The sequence below is a fragment of the Hemitrygon akajei genome, chromosome 12 (assembly GCF_048418815.1).
Source record: "Hemitrygon akajei chromosome 12, sHemAka1.3, whole genome shotgun sequence".
In the NCBI taxonomy this organism is placed as follows: Eukaryota; Metazoa; Chordata; class Chondrichthyes; order Myliobatiformes; family Dasyatidae; genus Hemitrygon; species Hemitrygon akajei.
The window spans coordinates 97,328,699-97,349,443 of NC_133135.1; the positions used below are offsets into that span (position 1 = coordinate 97,328,699).

At 42.1% G+C, this 20,745-nt stretch overlaps 2 protein-coding genes across 6 annotated transcripts in view; both read right to left on the minus strand.

Annotated features, from left to right (window-relative positions):
• Positions 1-20,745, minus strand: part of rabgap1l (RAB GTPase activating protein 1-like) — a 587,017-nt gene that overhangs the window by 360,156 nt on the left and 206,116 nt on the right. The gene's annotated exons all lie outside the window — the stretch shown is intronic.
• Positions 6,024-7,812, minus strand: LOC140736613 (G-protein coupled receptor 52-like). The gene has a single exon (XM_073062434.1). The coding sequence runs from the start codon at positions 7,571-7,573 to the stop codon at positions 6,497-6,499; it is 1,077 nt and encodes a 358-aa protein (XP_072918535.1). The 5' UTR covers positions 7,574-7,812; the 3' UTR covers positions 6,024-6,496.

The window sequence follows — 20,745 nt, forward strand, 5'->3', positions numbered from 1 at the left end:
TTAAACTAGAGTTGCAGAGGTATATTGGGAAAAGATGTTTTTAAGGTTGCATAGAAAGACAGGAATCAAAAATCATAGTGGGAATAATGTTCTGAGTTGCATATATTTCAATGCAAGGAGTATTGTAGGAAAGGCAGATGAACTTAGAGCATGGATCAGCACGTGGAATTATGAAATTGTGATCATTAGTGAGACTTGTTTGCAGGATGGGCAGGACTGGCACCTCAATGTTCTGGGATTCTGTTGTTTTAGACATGATGGAATGAGAGGACTAAAGGGTGGCTTTACTAATCAGGAAAAAAATGAGACAGCAACCCTCAGTCAGGGCAGACTGAAGAGCTCATCTACTGAGGCTTTATGGGTGGAGTTGAAGAATAAGAATGGGTTGATCACTTTAAAGGGATTATATTATAGACTACCCAATAGTCAGTGGGATTTAGAGGAACAAATTTATAGTGAGATCGCAAACAGTTGCAAGAAACATAAGGTTGTTATGGTAGGTGATTTTATCTTTCCACATATTGACTCAGACTCCCATACTGTTCAGGGAAGTTTCCTTAATCAATGTAAAGATGTCCCAGCTAGAGGGTGTAAGATACTGGATCTCCTTTTAGGGAATGAGCCAGGACAGGTGACAGTTGTATGTGTAGGGGAACACTTTGGACCTAGTGATCATAATTTCATTAGTTTCAAGATAATTGAAACTATCTGGAAACTATAATAGAAAAGGATAGGTCTGGTCCTCAGGTTAAGCTCATAAATTGGAGAAAGGCCGACTTTGATGGTATTAGAAAGATCATAACAAGTGTGGATTGGGACAAGTGGATTCCTGCAGGTTTGCTTGGTAAGTAGGAAGCCTTCAAAAGTGAAATCTTGAGAGGACAGAATTTGTATGTTCCACTGTGTGTTTTTGCCACGAGTGCTGCCGAGAGGGCTTGCGTGAGATTTTCGCTGCGGTGGACAGTGCTGTAATAATTGTAGAAAAGTATTCCTACATTATATAGGCTGTATATTTATCAGATCATTCCTGCATTTACTATGTGTTACTGTTATTTTAGGTTTTATGTGTTATTTGGCATGATTTGGTAGGTTAGTTTTTGGGTCTGCGAACACTCACAAATTTTTCCCATATAAATAAGTGGTAATTGCTTCTTCACTTTACGACATTCCAGCTTACGAACTGTTTCATAGGAATGCTCTACCTTTGAATAGTGGGGGGAAACTGTATTTAGATAACATTAAAAAAGGATTGTAAATATTCTTAGAAGGATATCACAATATGTTGAGGAGGAATGTAAAATGAGGAAGCAGGCAAGTTATAATATACAACAGAGTTAAGTCATAGTGGGATCTACATGCATTCAGCAAATTCTCTCACAGTGCAAACTCTACTTCCCTGGTATTAACCTTTCCAAGGAACTTGCCTGGAACCATTTCTATTTCAGGTCTCTGCATACTTTCACTTTTAATTAGACCATCTGAATGATTTAATTACATCTAGGTGGGGAATAAAGGCTAACAGGAAAACAGCAGTGTGACCAAGATACCTTATATTACTTCCAGTAATGGAAGGGAAAGGCCACATTCTCAAGCTTTTATTGTTTCCATAGTTTTACCAAATGTCAAGCTAGCACATTCCAGATTACAGTGAGTATAGAAAAGGTGTGTTTTTAAATCACTCATCAAGGGAACCAGCATTCCTTATATATAATCCTTTAAAACTTGCATTTAACAAGGTCCCACATCTAAGCTTTTCACTGTATCTCAATACATGTGACAATAATAAACCAATTCCAAAATCTCTTCAGCCTATATTTATATATTTCAATGTCAAGGTCCTTTTCATCCCCATCTTCAAAAAGACCAAGACAAGCTAATTGGTACACAGCAGAGGGCTGAGGGGATGGACCCTCTATAAAGCTCTATAATCTTCCTTCTATCAGGAAAAGGGGAACTCTAAAGCAAGGTTTTAGCAAACCATTTGTGGCATCTCCCCTGCAAAGTGATGGTTCTAGAAACATAATTTCTTTTCATTTTAAACGCATTCATAGGATGCATGGCTGATTTATTCCCCTCTCAACTCCATCCTCCTGTCTTCTCTCAGTAACCTTTCTAATCAAGAACCTAGCAACATCCACTTTAAATATAACCAGTGACTTGGCCTCCATAGGTGTCTGTGACAATGACTTCTGCAGATTCACCACCCACTGGCTAAAGAGATTCCTTCCCATTTATTCTCATGTATTCTGAGATGTGCCCTCTGGTCATAGTCTCCCCCGATGTACAAAACATTCTCTTCACATTCACTCTATCTAGGCCTTTCAACATTTGATAGATTTCAATGAGATCCCACCTCACTCAAGCTCCAGCGAGTACAGGCTCAGGGCCAAATCTGCCTCATACATTAACCCTTTCATTCCCAGAATCATTCTTATGAACTTCCACTGGACCCTCTCCAATGCCAGCACAATCTTTCTTAGATAAGGGGTCCAAAACTGCAAGTGCAGTCTGATCAATGCCTTATAAAGCCTCAGCATTACGAAATTAATGCTAACATTGCACTTGCCTTCCTTATCAATGACTCAACCTGCAAATTAACCTTTAGGGAATCCTGAACAAGGACTCCCAAGTTTCTTTGCACCTCTGATTTCTGAATTTGCTCTCTGTCTAAAAAATGTCTTTATTCATTCTACCAAAGTACATGACCATACACTGTAAACTGTATCCCATCTGCCACTTCTGAGCCCTTTCTCCTAAACTGTCCAAGTCCTTCTGTAGCCTCTCTAGTTCCTCAACATTACCTGCCCCTCCACCCATCTTTGTATCATCTGGAAACTTGGTCATAAAGCATCTACTCTGTCATCCAAATCAATGACGTATAATGTAAAAGAGTCCCAACACTGACCCCTGATGAATGCCACTAGTTACCACAGCTAGCCGGAAAATGCTCCCTTTATTCCCATTCTTTACCTCTTGTAAGTCAGTCAATTTTCTATCCATGCTAGTATGTTTCCTGTAATACCATAGGCTCTTATCTTATTTAGCAGCCTCATGTTTGGCACCTTGTCAACGACCTTCTGAAAATCCAAGAAAACAAAACCTGACTCTCTGTCTAGCTCGCCTGCTATTTCTACAAAGGACTCCAACAAATTTGGCAGCAAGATTTCCCCTTAAGGGAATCAATATTTAATCATGTGCCTCCAAGTACCCCAAAACCTCATCCTTAATAATGGACTCTAACATCTTACCACTCAAGTAAGGCTAACTGGCCTATAATTTCCTTTCTTCTGCCTCACTCCCTTCTTAGAAGGAATGACATTTGCAGTTTTCCAGTCCTCCAGAACCCATTCCAGAATCCAGTGATTCATGAAAGATTATTCCGAATGCCTCCACAGTCTCTTCAGCAACCTCTTTCAGAACCCTGTGGTGTAGTTGACCTGGTTGAGGTTACATGTCCACTTTCAGGTCTTTCAGGTTCCCAAACACCTTGTCCTTAGTAATAGTGACTACACTCACTTCTGCTCTGCTGACACTTGTGAATTTCTGGCATTCTGTTAGTGTCTTCCACAGTGAAGGCATGTGTAATACTTAAATTTGTCCACCATTGCAAAGTCTCCAATGTAATTTTCCAGCGGTCTGATAGCCACTCTCACCTTTCTTTTACACTTCATATATCTGAAAAAAACTTTTGGTATCCTCTTTTATGTATTGGCTAGCTTATCTTTCATCTTTTTTCTCCTTACTGCTTTATTAATTGTTTTCAGTCATGTTCTTGATTCAATGTTTTAATTAAAAACATACAGCAGTCCGTCCCTAAATTATGTTGGGCATGGTGGGGGGGGGGGAGGGGTTGGAGTAGACAGGGTTTGAACACACAACTTTCTAACGCACAGCAAGAGTACTACTGAGCACAGCTGACATGTTGCTGTACCTCCAAAAGCAATTGGTTTCCCTTGCTTTAATTGAATGAGAAATCCCAGTTTACAAAGAAAAAGCAATTGCACGATAGTAAATGCAATGGCATCATACTGGAACCTAGCACTATAAGTACTCCTGGGGATACACAACTGAAAATGACACACCTGAGACCAGAGCTTCACCTGGAGTATTGTCAACGCAGACCTTTACCCCCCCCCCCCCCTCCCCACAGCAAATGTGAGCAGAGAGCAATCTCCCATGCTGAAAACTTACAGAACCATATCTTTCTAAGGTGCTGCAGTTTCGGGGTAGCAGGAAATGCTCATTGGACTATATGGATACAGCTCTACAGAACAGACTTTACACTTTTATTCAAAAAACAGAAATGAGAAAAGTGAAGATATATTAAAGAGCTGGGTCAACTGACACCTTGAAGATGGGCAACTTTGAGAAAGCAGAAATGGAGAGAGATGATTTGTGAAGACTGCATTTGGCAGCAAAGCTATACTGGAAGAGAGACTCTGCCCTAACCCAGAGGACTGTAGAGGTTATCAGTAGTCTCTAAGCTGGTGGAGGATGAATTTTTGATGATAAGACTCTCAAATAGATCTCTTATATGATAAAGATGAACTCCTGATTGCTCAATCTACCTTGGCATGGTCCTTGCATCTTATTTGTCTACCTGCACTGCACCTTCTCTACAACTGTAACACTAAATTCGACACTCCTATATTTTCCATGTCTACTACTTTGATATACTTATGTATGGAATGATCTGTCTGCATGTCACATAAACAAAAGCTTTTCACTTGGCACAAGTGAGAATACCAAATACCAATTGGCAAGAACAGCTGTTGAGGCCTGGGGTAGATCAGACAAAATCAGAACGAATGGCAGACCAGGCTTGAAGCCGAATAGCCTACTTCTGCTTCCTTGTGATCATGTATCCTGAGAAAGAACTGTGAAGTGAAATGAAATTCAGCCGAGGGTGAAAGAAGCACAATGCATCTTGTACTGACAAAAATCAAAAGCCGTGAAAATGCAGTCTTTTAAAAGACCCATTCTAGTAACCCAAGTGTGCCTTTATTGAATAAATCCAACCCATGCATTAATAAGCAGTCGAAGCCTGTGGCTGAATGCATTGAACTGGGAGACAATTATATTCATTCAATTTAGCATTATCCATTTATTGACCTCAAGAATACAAGCCGTTGAAATAGATTATATATCTGTTTTTAATGTAAAAGTTAATAAATCAATAGTTTTGCAATAATTTAATGTTACATTCTTACTGCTTAACTCTTCCTTATCGCACAGTACATAGCCCTTTGTGTGCCGCAGCAACGTTTTTGCATCTGTCATATCAACGGAAAGCTGGCTTTGCCACTTGACATTTAAAGTGGAGGAATGCTGCACAATTCCACCCCAGTCAATGCTGATCAACAGTGATGGAACTGGAGAACTCAAGGGGTTAATCAACATCATTTACACTGACATCAGTACAAGTACTGCTTTCCTTTTTACGACATATTCCTGAGTGGCACAATAATATGAAGAAAATCAGAAGATTCTCTCCTTAACTCTCTAAATAATTAATCTCGATGTCTATGAAATGAGCAAGCCAGGTGGGCATTTGTAACACTTTCGTTCACTAAGCTCTCCTCAACTGTGCCAGAACCACAGATGGTACGAGCCAAGTCATTGTTGCAGACACAATGACGAGTAGCATCTTTTGGGATAATAATGATTAACTGCACTGTATGCTTTTAATTACTTTTAGTGTTTAAATTTGAAAATGAATTCAATTCCTGCTCAAATTGAAACAGTTCACCTTGAACTACTGAACATGTAAAAGTACATCAGATGCAGACAAAGAATAAACTCCACCTATTTAGTACATCTGCAAGCTGACACTGAAATATTATAAAGAACTGCTGCCTACCACAGAAGATGGCACATCGAGTAAAAGTGTTAAGGTTCCTACAGAAAGTTGTACAAATTACTGCGCCATACTCCCAATGACCAGACAGTGAACAATTGATAGAATGTCACAGTGTGCACTCTTCACAAAACTGACTTCACTCCTCAGCTTTTCTATTCTTTATTATAATGCAGTAAATGCAATCCACTAACCAGTCAGTTACTCTAAGAATGGAGCTGAGGGCTTTCAGTGGTTAAAACATCAATTGAGTTTCACTGCATTTCCAAACTGTGGAAACATTAGGAGGCTTTCACCCTATTCGGAGTAGTAGATGTCTAGAACTTTACACCAAAATCTGAGGTTCAATTGAAAATTTCAAAATATATTGCTACTTTGTCTAGGGCAGATACTAAAGGTTACAGAGCCATTTTGAATATTATGGGTACAGAACCAAAGAGGACAGATGATCTTAAGCAATGTCCTAACCAAATGGCAAAACAGGTGGAGGGCATAAATTCCTTCCTCCTGTGCCCACATTCCACATTTCCGAGGAGCCCTTTGGTCATTGATGTCTTTGCTCTTTTACACGTCTTCACGTAAAGGTGCAAGACCATACAGAATGCCATACTGGTGTATCTCCTTCGGATAGGTAAATCATCATATGGAGCAGGAATGAGCTCTTTTCCTGGGTATGGGATCTCGCTGAGATTCATCTCCAAAACACCTGCTCAGTGAGCAGAGGGTCTCCCATAGTCTCCGTAATCCCAGCCTGAAGACGCTGTTTGAGAGGTTGTAGATGAGGCAATTGCAGAAGCTGTTGCTGATGGCCAGCCAAGTCGTCACAAAGGACAGTGAAGGGCTTTCCAGCACACGTGAGCTCTCTAGCAGGAAATAAACAATGTAGGGAAGCCACAGCACATAGAAAACACTTGTAATCCGAAACAGGACCATTGCATAGCGCCGGTCGGGGCTGGGGCTGCCTTCAGCAGATTCCGCCTCCTGGCTAGGGAATCGGGCACGGCGTTCGTTGATTTCTTTGGTGTGTTGCCGGCAGATTTTAAATATGTGGAAGTAGGTGAAACAGATAATGAAGGCTGCTGGGGCATATAACAAGCAGACTATAAAGCCTGTGAAGTACACATTAGTTTCCCAAAAGGTGGCACACCATTCAAAGATGTCTCCATGATATCCAGGTTTCTCCCATCCAAAGAATGAGGGCAAGAACACTGTCCCAGAGTAAATCCATATAAGAATGATACAGATCCTGAGGCGGCATGGAGTTACCAGTTGGCTGTAGGACAATGGTTTGGTTATGGCAAGGTAGCGGTCAATACTGATGCATGCCAGGCATGCCATAGAAACGCTTTTCAACACTGAAATGATGTACCCAAACACCTGGCAGGTCAGGGACTCTTGCATACCTGTGGAGTAGTGAAGGAGGGAGAGAGCAGGAACCAAGCAGCTTACCCCTACCAGCAGGTCGGCATAGGCCATCGTCTGGATGAAATAACTGGTGGTGTAGTGGTGAAGGAGAGGGGCACAGTGGAACACAAAGATGACTGTCAGATTCCCCACGATGATCAGGGCTGTCAACAGCACAATAATCACAGTCTCCAAAACACATACATCAACCATGTCGTAGCCAAAGCCGAGAGGGCAAGCGTGGTGATTGGATAAGTTGGCTGAGGTATTGCTCAGGTTCCTGGAATTCCATTCAGTCGTGGAGTGGTTCATGACACAGATGGGTGTGGGCTACAGTCCACAGTGACTGCAGATCGCTGGCAAGGCATCTGTTATTGCTGCTGCTGTTTCTGCGGCTCGTTCCGCTCCTCCGGCTCACTCTGCTGCTCTTGTTAGTCTCTGCAGTCAGCGTTTAACAGCCGCACATGCCTCCTCAGCAACAGCGGGCTGCTGACACACCTCAGTATTGCAATGCTGTTGACGAGCTCCCTCCAGTGTACTGCTTCCAGCTGTTCATTCAGAGATATTGTATGAAGAGCGGGAAAAGACGATGAGCCCTGGAAGAAATGCACAAGCCTCTCACACTGATCTCTACATGTTACATTTCTTCTCCCGTTGAAGTCTTCTGAAATACTGAGAGCATCGGGAAATCAATTGATAAGTAAGCGAAGTGGGCAAAAATAGCAGTGCAAGCTGTATTCCTGCACAATTTGAAATCCTCAGCCTTCCACATATATTAATCACTGCTACGGACTTGCGAAAAGGAATGCTGACAGAATTATGCAGCAATCTCGTGATTTAGCAAGGAGTCTGGCACCTTCATTGTGCTTGAGAAGCAATCCTTTCAGTGGCACATTAGCGCTGCTACTGCATACTCCTGTCCCTCAGCAGCTGCACCTGAGCCCCTTGTCTGCACCATCACAGCTGATGCGGAAGAATTCTCTACTCCAGCTACCTTGGTTTCCTGCTTCCAAATGAGCAGCAGCTGCTGAACCACCAATGGCCATCCGAGCTGCTTTCTCTCTTTATGTCTCTTGGTAACAGTTGCCAAGCGCACGTAGGCTCACAGCCATTCACTGTAACGTTATCCTGGAGCGTAACAAATGAATATAACGGACAGGGCTAGTCAACTTGTAGCCACGTTACTGTATAAAGACAGGTTCATGAAACAGGTAGAGTGCAGACGTAGGACCCAAGAGTTTGAGCAAGTAGCCTAAACAGAACTAAAAGAATGCAATGCCACACTTGCTGAGATGAACCCCAGCATCAGCTGTAACATCACTGAAGGAAAATCTAATACATTATTAATTGCATAAATAGCAATCAAAAACTACTCATTATAAATTTACTTGTGGCCTACACTGTATTACTTGCATTTCTGCTGACAGACTCTGCACAGATGTAGGTGAGATAGCAGCAGGAGCCACCAATGGCAGAAGTTTTGAAGGTGGGATTTGACGGCTCAGGGCAGTGAGGGTGAGGGAGCAAGATACTGATGATTATGATGATGTGAGGCAGCAGAAGGAAAGGTGTGAGAGACAAGACAGGGAGGTGTGCTGGTCATGGGGGTACAAGAGGCAGGTCGTGGCTGCATGGGGTGTGGGAGAAGACAGAGTGGGTGTGTGGTAGAAGGTGGGATGCTGTCAGGTAAGAAATGATAATCAGGACATCCAATAAAACATCAGCTGGCCTATCATCACTGTGTTTGATCACTTCCCTGTAAGTGTGGCCCCTTAAGATGCAGCACAGCCATAATACTTCAATCTACTACAAGGTACCAGTGCATCTCATTTAATGATGCAAAGTGTACCGTTGCCTGCAAAAGCAACACATTGACTCAAAGTGGATAAGTCGCCAGGACCGGATGAAACATATCCCAGGCTACTGTGGGAGTCGAGGGAGGAGATTGCTGAGCCTCTGGCGACGATCTTTGCATTATAATGAGGACAGGAGAGGGTCCGGAGGATTGGAGGGTTGTGGATGTTGTTCCTTTGTTCAAGAAAGGGAGCCCAGGAAATTAAAGACCAGTGAGTCTTACCTCAGTGGTTGGTAAGTTGTTGGAGAAGATCCTGAGAGACAAGATTTATGGACATTTGGAGAGGTATAATATGATTATGAATAGTCAGCATGGCTTTCTAAAGGGCAGGTCGTGCCTTACGAGTTTGATTGAATTATTTGAGGATGTGACTAAACACATTGATAAAGGAAGAGCAGTAGATGTAGTGTATATGGTTTTCAGCAAGGCATCTAATAAGGTACCCATGCAAGGCTTATTGAGAAAGTAAGGAGGCATGGGATCCATGAGGACCTTGCTTTGTGGATCCAGAACTGGCTTACCCACAGAAGGCAAAGAATGGTTGTAGACGGGTCATATTCTGCATGGGGTTCGGTCACCAGTGGAGTGCCTCAGGGATCTGTTTTGGGACCCTTACTCTTCGTGATTTTCATAAATGACCTGGATGAGGAAGTGGAGGGATGGGTTAGTGAGCTTGCTGATGACACAAAGGTTGGAGGTGTTCTGGATAGTGTGGAGGGCTGTCAGGTTACAGCAGGGCATTGATAGGATGCAAAACTGGGCTGAGAAGTGGCAGATGGAGTTCAACCCAAATAAGTGTGAAGTGGTGCATTTTGGCAGGTCAAATATGATGGCAGAATATAGTATTAATGGTAAGACTCTTGGCAGTGTGGAGGATTAGAGGGATTTTGGGGTCAGAGTCCGTAGGATGCTCAAAGCAGCTGCACAGGTTGATTCTGTGTTTAAGAAGGCATATGGTGTACTGGCCTTCATCAATTGTGGAATTGAATTTAGGAGCCAAGAGGTAATGTTGCAGCTATATAGGATCCTGGTCAGACCCCACTTGGAGTACTGTGCTCAGTTCTGGTCACCTCACTACAGGAAGGATGTGGAAGCCATAGAAAGGGTGCAGAGGAGATTTACAAGGATGTTGCCTGGATTGGGGAGCATGCCTTATGAGAATAGGTTGAGTGAACTCAGCCTTTTCTCCTTGGAGCAAAGGAAGATGACAGGTGACCTGATAGAGATGTACAAGATGATGAGAGGTATTGATCATGTGGATAGTCAGAGTCTTTTTCCCAGGGCTGAAATGGTTGCCACAAAAGGACACAGGTTTAAGGTGCTGGGGTGTAAGTACAGAGGAGATGTCAGGGGTAAATTTTTTACTCAAGAGAGTGGTGAGTGCATGAAATGGGCTGCCAGCAACAGTGGTGGAGGCAAATACGATAGGGTCTTTTAAGAGGCTTTTAGATAGGTACATGGAGCTTAGTAAAATAGAGGGCTATAGGTAAGCCTAGCAATTTCTAAGGTAGGGACATGTTCGGCACAGTTTTGTGGGCCGAAGGGCCTGTATTGTGCTGTAGGTTTTCTATGTTTCTAATTATACAGAAGCATATCTACAGCTCTACTTCATTAAGACTTTAAGGAGATTCATGTCATCAAAGAATCTTCCAAACTTCTACTGATGTCCAGTTGGAGTGTATTCTAACCTGTTGCATCAAAGCCTGATATAGAGGCTCAAATGCACAAAATACAAGGTGCTGCAGGAAGGTGTACACTCAGTTGGCTCTATCACAGGCACAACCTCTCCACCACCAAGGATATCTTCAAAAGGCCGTGCCTCAGGAAGAAGGTATCTATTGCCAAGGATCCTCACCATCCAGGACATGCCCTCTTCTCACTACTATGATCAGTGAGCCTGAAGCTGCAAACTTAGTGATACAGATACAGCTTTTTCACTTCTGCCTTTAGATTTCTGAATGGTACCTGACACAAGGAAGCATCATTATTCCTTTTATTTGCACTGTTTTGCACTATACTGCTGCTGTAAAAATGAACATTTTATATCAATATAAGCTTTATTCATGATCTTAAAATTATTTACAGGAATAAACTGTGCAATGTCTGGTGGACCAACATGTTGCAAGCAGATCAAACAGCGTTTTTCACCAAGTTGATCTTCCAGCAGCACTTAATGCGTGCGTGTGTGTGTGTGTGCGTGTGCATGTGCGTGTATGTATGTGTCTGTGTCTCTTTCTGTCTGTCCCTGGGCATAGACTATAGATCAGAAAGTCCTCTGTCACGCAGCAGCTTGGGATGAACAATGACACAGATGCTTGCATCTTTATCCACACCCTCTTCACGAACCTATAGTCCACAAAGAAATGATCAATCACTTGTCCCCACTGCAGTCACTGCACAGGATCTGACTGGGAGGGCACTTCTCACCGCCATCCAGGCAAGATCTTAGTTACTACTGGTGAGGTCTGGCAATGAGGCATTCTGGTAGATGGCCTGAGCCTGGACTGTGCCAGTCAGCAGCACAGGGAACGAGTCCACTGTATCCATCAATTCCTTCTCCTTCAGCATCTGCAGGATGTGTCAAGGGTGTTGGTCTCGAAGAAATTTTCCACAAAGGACAGGCAGTGTAGCAATGTCCAGCTGACTGGATGCTGTATGGTAATGAATCCAGGCCCATCCTTTACAACACTGGAGAGAGATAGTACCTCAGCATGTAGTGATACTTGGTGCCCACATACTTAGGTTCCACACACAGCCTGATGCACCAACACCCAAAGGTGGCCATCAGGGTGAGAATGACATTGGGTACATTTCTTCCCCTGTTCTCCAGTTTTCTGCATTGTGATCCATTTGACTCACTCCATCTTGGATCCCCACATGAACCTGAAGATAGCGTGAGTGATTTCCAAGCTGGTGGAGTGGGGGATGGGCCAAGTACAGCAGCCCTGAAAGCACCTCACACAGGATGACCAGGTTCTTCTCAGTTATCAATAGGGAGCATCCCCATAGTCCCAATTTCTGTTTTACCTTTCCAATCCACTCCAGACAAATCTTGTTGCCTGCTTCAGTCCCTCTGAACTAGATTCCCAGCACCTGAAGGGTGAAGAGGACACTGGATCAAGTCAGGCCAGTTGCAGAAGAGTGTGGTCTTGCTTTTAAAGCTTTGGCCCTGATGCCAACTCAGACTAATTGCAGGTGCTAATCAGTCTGCGAACCAACCTTAGATCCAAACAGAAGATGGTGATATTGCCAATGTATAGGGAGGATTTTACCTGCATCCCTCCACCACCTGGCAATTCTCTTCTTAGCTCTCATCCTTCCTAATGGCTTTGGCAATGGGTTCTATATAGCATACAACCAAGACTGGAGAATTGGCAGTCCTGTATGACTCCAGACTTGATGGAGAAGTTATGTTTTGGACTGTACTGCAGATGTCTGGGTAAACCAGTTGGATCCAACTTCTGATTCCTTCCCTAAAGCCCATTTTGGAGAGCACGTGCATCATGTATGTGTGATCTCCTGTCAAAGGCATTTAGTGATGATATCTCTAAGCAATGCAAGGCTGTCAAAGATCTTCCTGCTAGGTACAGCACCAATTTGATCTAAATAGATCAGCTTTCCCAGAGCAGACCTGACTATGTTGGCAATATCTTTGAACAGAATCTTGAGTCTTCATTCAACAATGAAATGGATTTCCAATTCCTGATGTCATCCCTCTCCCCTTCTGCTGTTAAAAGAGGGTAATGATGCCTTTCCTCATAGAGCTGTCAGCCAGAATCATCCAATCTCACAAAGCCGAATATAACTCAGCCAGTAAGCTGCTGCTTCCAGGAGCCCAGACTCTCCTGCTTGCTATCATCTAACATCTCCACGACAGAGGACAGGAAGTTCTTAGAGGCTGTGCATCTGTGACCTTTCTGTCATAGAGACTGACTGTGAAAGATCTAAAGATCCTCAATATACAGTGGCATGCAAAATTTTGGGCACCCCTGGTCAAAATTTCTGTTACTGTGAATAGCTAAGCGAGTAAAAGATGACCTGATTTCCAAAAGGCATAAAGTTAAAAATGACACATTTCTTTAATATTTTTAGCAAGATTACTTTTTCATTTCCATCTTTTACAATTTCAAAATAATAAAAAAGGAAAAGGGCCTTAAGCAAAAGTTTGGGCACCCTGCTGGTCAGTACTTAGTAACACCCCCTTTGGGAAATATCACAGCTTGTAAATGCTTTCTGTAGCCAGCTAAGAGTCTTTCAATTCTTGTTTGGGGGATTTTCACCCATTCTTCCTTGCAATAGGTTTCTAGCTCTGTGAGATTCTTGGGCCGTCTTGCATGCACTGATCTTTTGAGGTCTATCCACAGATTTTCGATGATGTTTAGGTCGGGGGACTGTGAGGGACATGGCAAAACCTTCAGCCTGCACCTCTTGAGGTAGTCCACTGTGGATTTTGAGGTGTGTTTAGGATCATTATCCTGTTGTAGAAGCCATCCTTTCATCTTCAGCTTTTTAAAGACGGTGTGATGTTTGCTTCCAGAATTTGCTGATATTTAATTGAATTAATTCTTCCCTCTACCAGTGAAATATTCCCCGTGCCACTGCCTGCAACACAAGCCCAAAGCATGATCAATCCACCCCACCCCCCACCACTTAACAGTTGGAGAGGTGTTCTTTTCATGAAATTCTGCACCCTTTTTTCTCCAAACATACCTTTCCTCATTGTGGCCAAAAAGTTCTATTTTAACTTCATCAGTTTCCAAAATGCATCAGGCTTGTTTAGATGTTCCTTTGCAAACTTCTGACACTGAATTTTGTGGTGAGGACACAGGAAAGGTTTTCTTCTGATGACTCTTCCATGGAGGTCATATTTGTGCAGGTGTTGCTGCACAGTAGAACAGTGCACCACCATTCCAGAGTCTGCTAAATCTTCCAGAAGGTCTTTTGCAGTCAAATGGTGGTTTTGATTTGCCTTTCTAGCAACCCTATGAGCAGTTCTCTCGGAAAGTTTTCTTGGTCTTCCAGTCCTCAACTTGACCTCCACTGTTCCTGTTAACAGCCATTTCTTAATTACATTATGAACTGACGAAATGGCTTTGTGGGCATCATTTATTTTAATTTTCAGAGTGCTAGGCAGCTGCTTAGAGGAGCCCATGACTACTGATTGTTGGGACAAGGTTTGAGGAGTCAGGGTATTTATAAAGCTTTGAAATTTGCATCACCTCGCCTTTCCCAATGATGACTGTGAACAAGCCATAGCCCTAACAAGCTAGTTAAGGTCTGAGACCTTGGTACAAGTTATCTGAGAGCTCAAATCTCTTGGGGTGCCCAAATTTTTGCATGGTGCTCCTTTCCTTTTTTCCCCACTCTAAAATTGTACAAAACAAAAATAATACACTAATCTTGCTTAAAATGTTGAAAAGAATGTTTCATCTTTAACTTTATGACTTTTGGAGCTCCGTTCATCTTCTACTCACTCAACAGCGTATTTACAGAAACAGAAATTTTGACCAGGGGTGCCCAAACTTCTGCATGCCACTGCATCCATCTGTGAAGATGCTACAAAGCCATCCTCTTTCTTAAGGTCAGGATCACAGAGCTCCCCTTGTGAAACTTTTGGAAGATGAACCGTTAGCTTGTCTCAATCTGTTCCATGGTGCAGATCCTGGATTGGAAGATGATCTTGGAGGATTGTCATTTGTCAGTGTTAGCACATCTGATTTCAATTCTCCTTCTAGAGATTTATACAATGCGTACTTCACTTCCAAAGGCACACAGTACAGTCAGGATTACTGATTAAATGATCCTGTCAAGAGCGGTTGTATGAAAATTGTAAGGCAAAACATTACTGCACACTTATACCCTTACAGAACACAGCAGTCAAGAATAGGGATGTGCTGCACTGGAAATGATTAACAACATTGTAATCCTTTAAATGATTAGGTAACCAGACTAGACACAATAGCACAGATGGGATCTGGCTAGTGCCTGCTGTAACAGCAATACACATATTTACATGCTGTCCCTTGGCTGGTGCTAACCAATGTCTTCTTCGCCCTTTTAACTGCAATAATCATAGTGTTCAGTGTGTATTATCCACTATATCCTACACAATTCGTAGAGTGTCACACTCCAATTTTTCAGAGTTTTTTTATAATGCCTGCAACAGAATAGTAGCATCTAGCGTACTGGGTAAGCACAACAGCAACCTGTGCCTAAATCACAACATGTACATTCATCAGTAACCTGCCCTGGTCAACCATGCAGACACCAAGGCCAAGAAAATGCATCAGTACCTCTACTTCCTCAAAATGCCAAAAAATTATGGCACATCCCCTTTGATCATCACTAACTGTTATTGATGTACCACAGAAAGCATCCTATCCAGATGCTTGATACGGCAACTGCTCTTTCCATGAACCCAAGAAACTACAGAGAGATGTGGACAAAGACCTCCCCTTCATGGACTGTCTATACTTCTATACTCACTCTGCCATACAGCCAGCACAATCAAAGACCCAGCTCATCCAGACGTTCTTTCTTCTCCCTCTTCCCATCAGGCAGAAGATGCAAAACATGATTTAAGAATATGATTTAAGAATAGCTTTTATTCCACTGTTGAATGGTTCCCTAGTATGATAAGATGGACTTAACATACTAGGCTTTGCACCCTATTGTCTGCCTGCACTGTAATTTCTCTGAAACTGTAACACTCCATACAATTGTTTTCCATTGTATTATCTTGATGTATTGATGCTATAGAATGACCATTTTCATTGTACCTCAGTACACGTGACAATAAAGAAAACAATTTATATTTACTAGTCAGTGAACTTGTATCACTGTCAGCCGTGCCTCACCTACTAAAGCCCAAGTACTCAACTTATTCCCAATACCTCCCTGCTTCTCTTCCCTCCTCTACAACATTGTGAGCTAAAGAGCCTGTAATTGGCTGTAAATGTCTATGTTCTATGTAAACCACATGGTGAAACTTGTGTCTATGGACAAGCTTTCAGCCACCTGGTCTAACACCTCGTGTGGTTCAGCATCGATAGCATTCATCTCACACCTTGAGATGTTAAAGGCAGGGTGGAGTGAGAAGGGTTAAAGCTGGAAAGGATAGATGCTGGGAAGTTTTCTAACAGTGAGTGGAACATTGTTGGGAAAGACAGTGCAATAACTTTCAAGAAGAAATCTCTCGATAAGTAAGAAAGCCAAATAGTTATCCTCATGCATATATGCATGATATTGATCAAAGTGAGAGCAGTGTTAGGAATAGTTATAGATGAGATAACTCAGCCAGGTGTCCTTGTGGAGGGAATATTATTTCTCCTTTTTTTGCAAGATGGAAGGCTATTGGGTCTATTCTGATTCTCAAACTAATCTGACCTATTTGTTCACATTTTCTCTGTAACCTATTCTCATTCACATCTTCATCGACTGGCAACACTGATTCTTCTGCCATAAACTTACAGTAGGGAAAATTTACAATGTCAATTAATCGATCAATCCACATCTTTGGGAGGAAACCAGAGCATCCAAAGGAATCTCACATGAAGAACATTAAAGCTTCACACAGACAGCACCTTAGGTCATGGTTGAACCTTGGTTGCTGGAGCTGTGAGGCACCACTCTACCACTGCAACAGTAGACCAGCTAATCAAGGGAGAGAGGTCAGGAAACTGTGGGAATTACAGGGATTCTAAAGCAGATCATGAGGTAGATCAATGTAGATAAAGAATTATCAGACTTAGGAGAGGAAATTGAACAAGTAAAGAAGGAAGTAAAGGAGCAGATAATCAGAGAGGAACAAGCATCAAAGGAATCCTGACAAAGTGGAATCACATATCAAAACCATAAAGTTAATATGATTATGTATGTTGTGTCCTATGAATCTAACCATGAAGGAAATTATTGGAAGGTTCAGTGCTGCCTTTCTGTTGATCTTGTTCACACACGTGTAACGAAGAGAAAGGTTTTGAGAGCAATGGCTGGGAATACTGAAGTCATCAACTGGGTAATGGTCATTTTCAGCAATATCTGGCTGAGTCGTTCCACCTCTCCATCAAGACAGACTATTCCAAGCAACTTTTTCACGCAGGGGGTGATGAGTACAGTCAGCCCTCCTTATCCGCGGGGGATTGGTTCTGAGAACCCCCCCCCCCCCCGCGGATACCAAAACACATGGATGCTCAAGTCCCTTATTTAACCTGTCTCAATGTGGTGGTCTTTAGGAATCAGCGGAACCCCGGACTTTATTTAACAAGCCTCAGTGCGGTGTACATTAGGACCCGGCGGTGAAGCTCTCAATCTGCAGTGTTTCTGTTCATGAAAATAATCACGATCACGAATGAAAATAAGGTGGAAGTAACAAAGCGATCGGAAAGAGGCGAAACACCATCGGTCATTGGAAAAGCGTCAGGCTACAGTCAGTCAATGATCAGAACAATTTTAATGGAGCATGTAAAAGGCCCTGCCCCGATGAAAGCTACAATTATTACAAAGCCATGCAGTGGTTTATTTATTAAAATACATATGTTTCTTAAGTGTTTTATATGCATAGAAAGGTAAAATATGTACTATATACTAAGAAAAACTAGTGTCAGACTAACTGACACTAAATAATACCGGATGTACCTGTTCCGACTTCAAATCCGACTTATAGACGGACTCAGGAATGGAACTCATTCATAACCCGGGGACTGCCTTTTAAGTCATTTCTAGATTACTTATAATACCTAATACAATATACTATGTAAATAGTTGTTATACTGTATCATTTAGGAATAATGACAAGAAAAAAATAGTCTGTACATGCTCAAACAACGAGTGCTGGAGAGAGAATTTCCAGGTTTTCCTGATCCACGGTTGGTTGAATCCACGGATAAGGAGGGCCAACTGTATATGGAGCGAGTTGCCAGAGGAAGTAATTGAGGCAGGTACAACAATATCATTTAAGAACCATTTGGGTAGGTATACGGCGAGGTTTAGGGGGATAAGGGCAAATGCAGGAAACTGGGACTAGCTGGATGCTGTGGTCAGCATGGACGAGTTGGGCCAAAGGGCCTGTATCTAAACTGCACTGCTTTATGACTAACTACCTTCTACACTTCTGGATCATATATTCAACACTTCCCTCCTAAGATTAAACCCCAAGTCTCAGTACTGCAGCACGGAGAGAGTATGGTGAATGGAGCTCCATCTTAATATTCTCTCACTTGTATTGCATTAGCACTCCACACCATCCTTTCATTCACTTCTCACACTATTCACTATCACTGACCTTCATATGCTTGCAGGTCAGTAGATCTGTCATTTAAAGTTCTGACATGCATTCAAATTCAACCATGGCCTCTCGCATTTCTTAGAAATGTTCCTGGTTATTGGATTGCAGATGATCAAAATACAGTCTCACAGTGTGAAGAAAGCCCTTCTAGCTGCTAATAATCATATCAAGACACACCTCCTGGCCTACTTATTCTATTCCAAGTTAATCACAAACTGTCTCATTTCCTTTCCCAATCCCCATGTTAAACGATATAGCACGGTATTACAGCACAGAAATACACCCTTCAGTTCATCTAACCCATGCCATACTGTTATTGTGCCTAGTCCCATTGACCCACACCGAGACCACAGACATCCATTCCCCTCCCATCTGTGTACTTATCCAAACTTCTCTTAAATGTTGCAATCAAACTTGAACCCACTACTTCTGCTGGGAATTCTTTCCACATTCTGAGTGAAGAAGTTCCCCCTCAGGTTTCCTAAAATGTTTCATTTTTTTATCCTTAACCTATTACCTCTAAGTCTAGACTCACTTAACAGTTGGAAAAATCCTGCTTTCATTTATTCTGTCTGTACTCCTCATAATTTCACATACAATATCTCCATCAAATCTTCCTGTCATTCTCCTACGTACTAGGGGAATAAACATAGAAAACCATAATATAATAATATTATATTATAATATTATAATAATATTATATATTATAATATTATATAACCATAATATAATAATAACCATAAAACCATAAAAACCATAATAAAAACACAATACAGGCCCTTCGGCCCACAATGCTGTGCCGAACACATACTTACTTTAGAAATTACCTGGGGTTACCAATAGCCCTCTATTTTTCTAAGCTTCATATACCCATCCAGAAGCCTCTTAAAAGTGTCCTAACCTATTCGATCTTTCCTTATAACTCAGGCTCTCAAGTCCTGGCAACATGCTTGTAAATTTTCTCTGCATTCTTTCAATCTTATTGACGGCTTTCCTCAAGGTAAGTGGCCAGAACTGCACACAATATTCCAAATTAGGCCACACAAATGTCTTATACAACTTCCACATAACATCCCAACTCCTGTACTTAATACTTTGATTTATGAAGGCCAAGTGCCAGAAGCTTTCTTTATGACTCTACCTACCTGTGACACCACTTTCAAGGAATTATAGATCTGTATTCCCAGACTCCGTGGTTCTACTGCACTTCTCATTGCCCTATCGTTCACTGTATAAGTCCTACCTTAGTTAGTCCTCTCAAAGTGCAAAACTTTGCACTTTTCTGCATTAAATTTCATCTGCCATTTTCCAGCCTATTGTTCTAGCTGGTTCAGATTGTGAAACAAGCTTTGAAAGCCTTCCACACTGTCCACTATACCCCAAATCTTGGTGTCATCTGCAAGTTTGCTGATGTAGTTTACCACATTATCATCCAGATTTTAGATATAGAAGACAAACAACAACGGATCCAGCACTGATCCCAGTGGCACACCACTACTCATAAGCCTCCAGTCAGCGAGGCAACTATCTACCATCACTCTCTGGCTTCTCCTGCAAAGCCAATGTCTAATCCAATTTACTACCTCATCCTGAATGCAGAGCAACCGAAACTTTCTTGACCAGCCTTCCATTCAGGACCATGTAGACAATGTAAACTGAATAATTTTTCAATTTTCCTGGTAATGTCTTCTAAAAAACTCTAAGTTTGGTTAGATATGACCTACCATGCACAAAGCCATGTTGGCTATTCTTAATCAGGCCCTGTCTATCCAAGTACTAAAAAATCCAGTTCTTTAGAATATCTTCTAATAATTTACTAACAACTGATGTCAGGTTCACTGGCCTATAATCTCCCAGCTTATTCTTCGAGCCTTCCTTGAACCACAGAACATTAGCTATCCTCAAGTCCTCTGGCACCTCACCAATGGCTAAGGACTGTTTAAAACATCTACTGGGGCCTCTGCAATTTCAGCATTAGCTTCTGACAAGATTTAAGGGGACATCTTGTCAGGCCCTGGGGACTTATTCACCCTAATTTGCCTCAAGACAGCAAACACCATCTCTTATGCAATCCAGATATGGTCCATGAGCTCACTACTCTTTTGCTTTTGTTTTTAGACTCTATTTAAGATCTTCCCCCATCTCTTTCAGCTCCATAAATAGATTATCACTCTTATTTTTGGCTCCATGCATAGTTGACCATGCTAATTATGGGCAACCTTTTCTTTTTCCTCAGGACTTATGCTCCCCTTCTTCAAATTTTCTATTGTCACTCTCTGATCAACAATACCCTCATCTCTTGTAGACTAAGACCACACCTCCAGCTTCCCCTACTCTCTAAAGTCA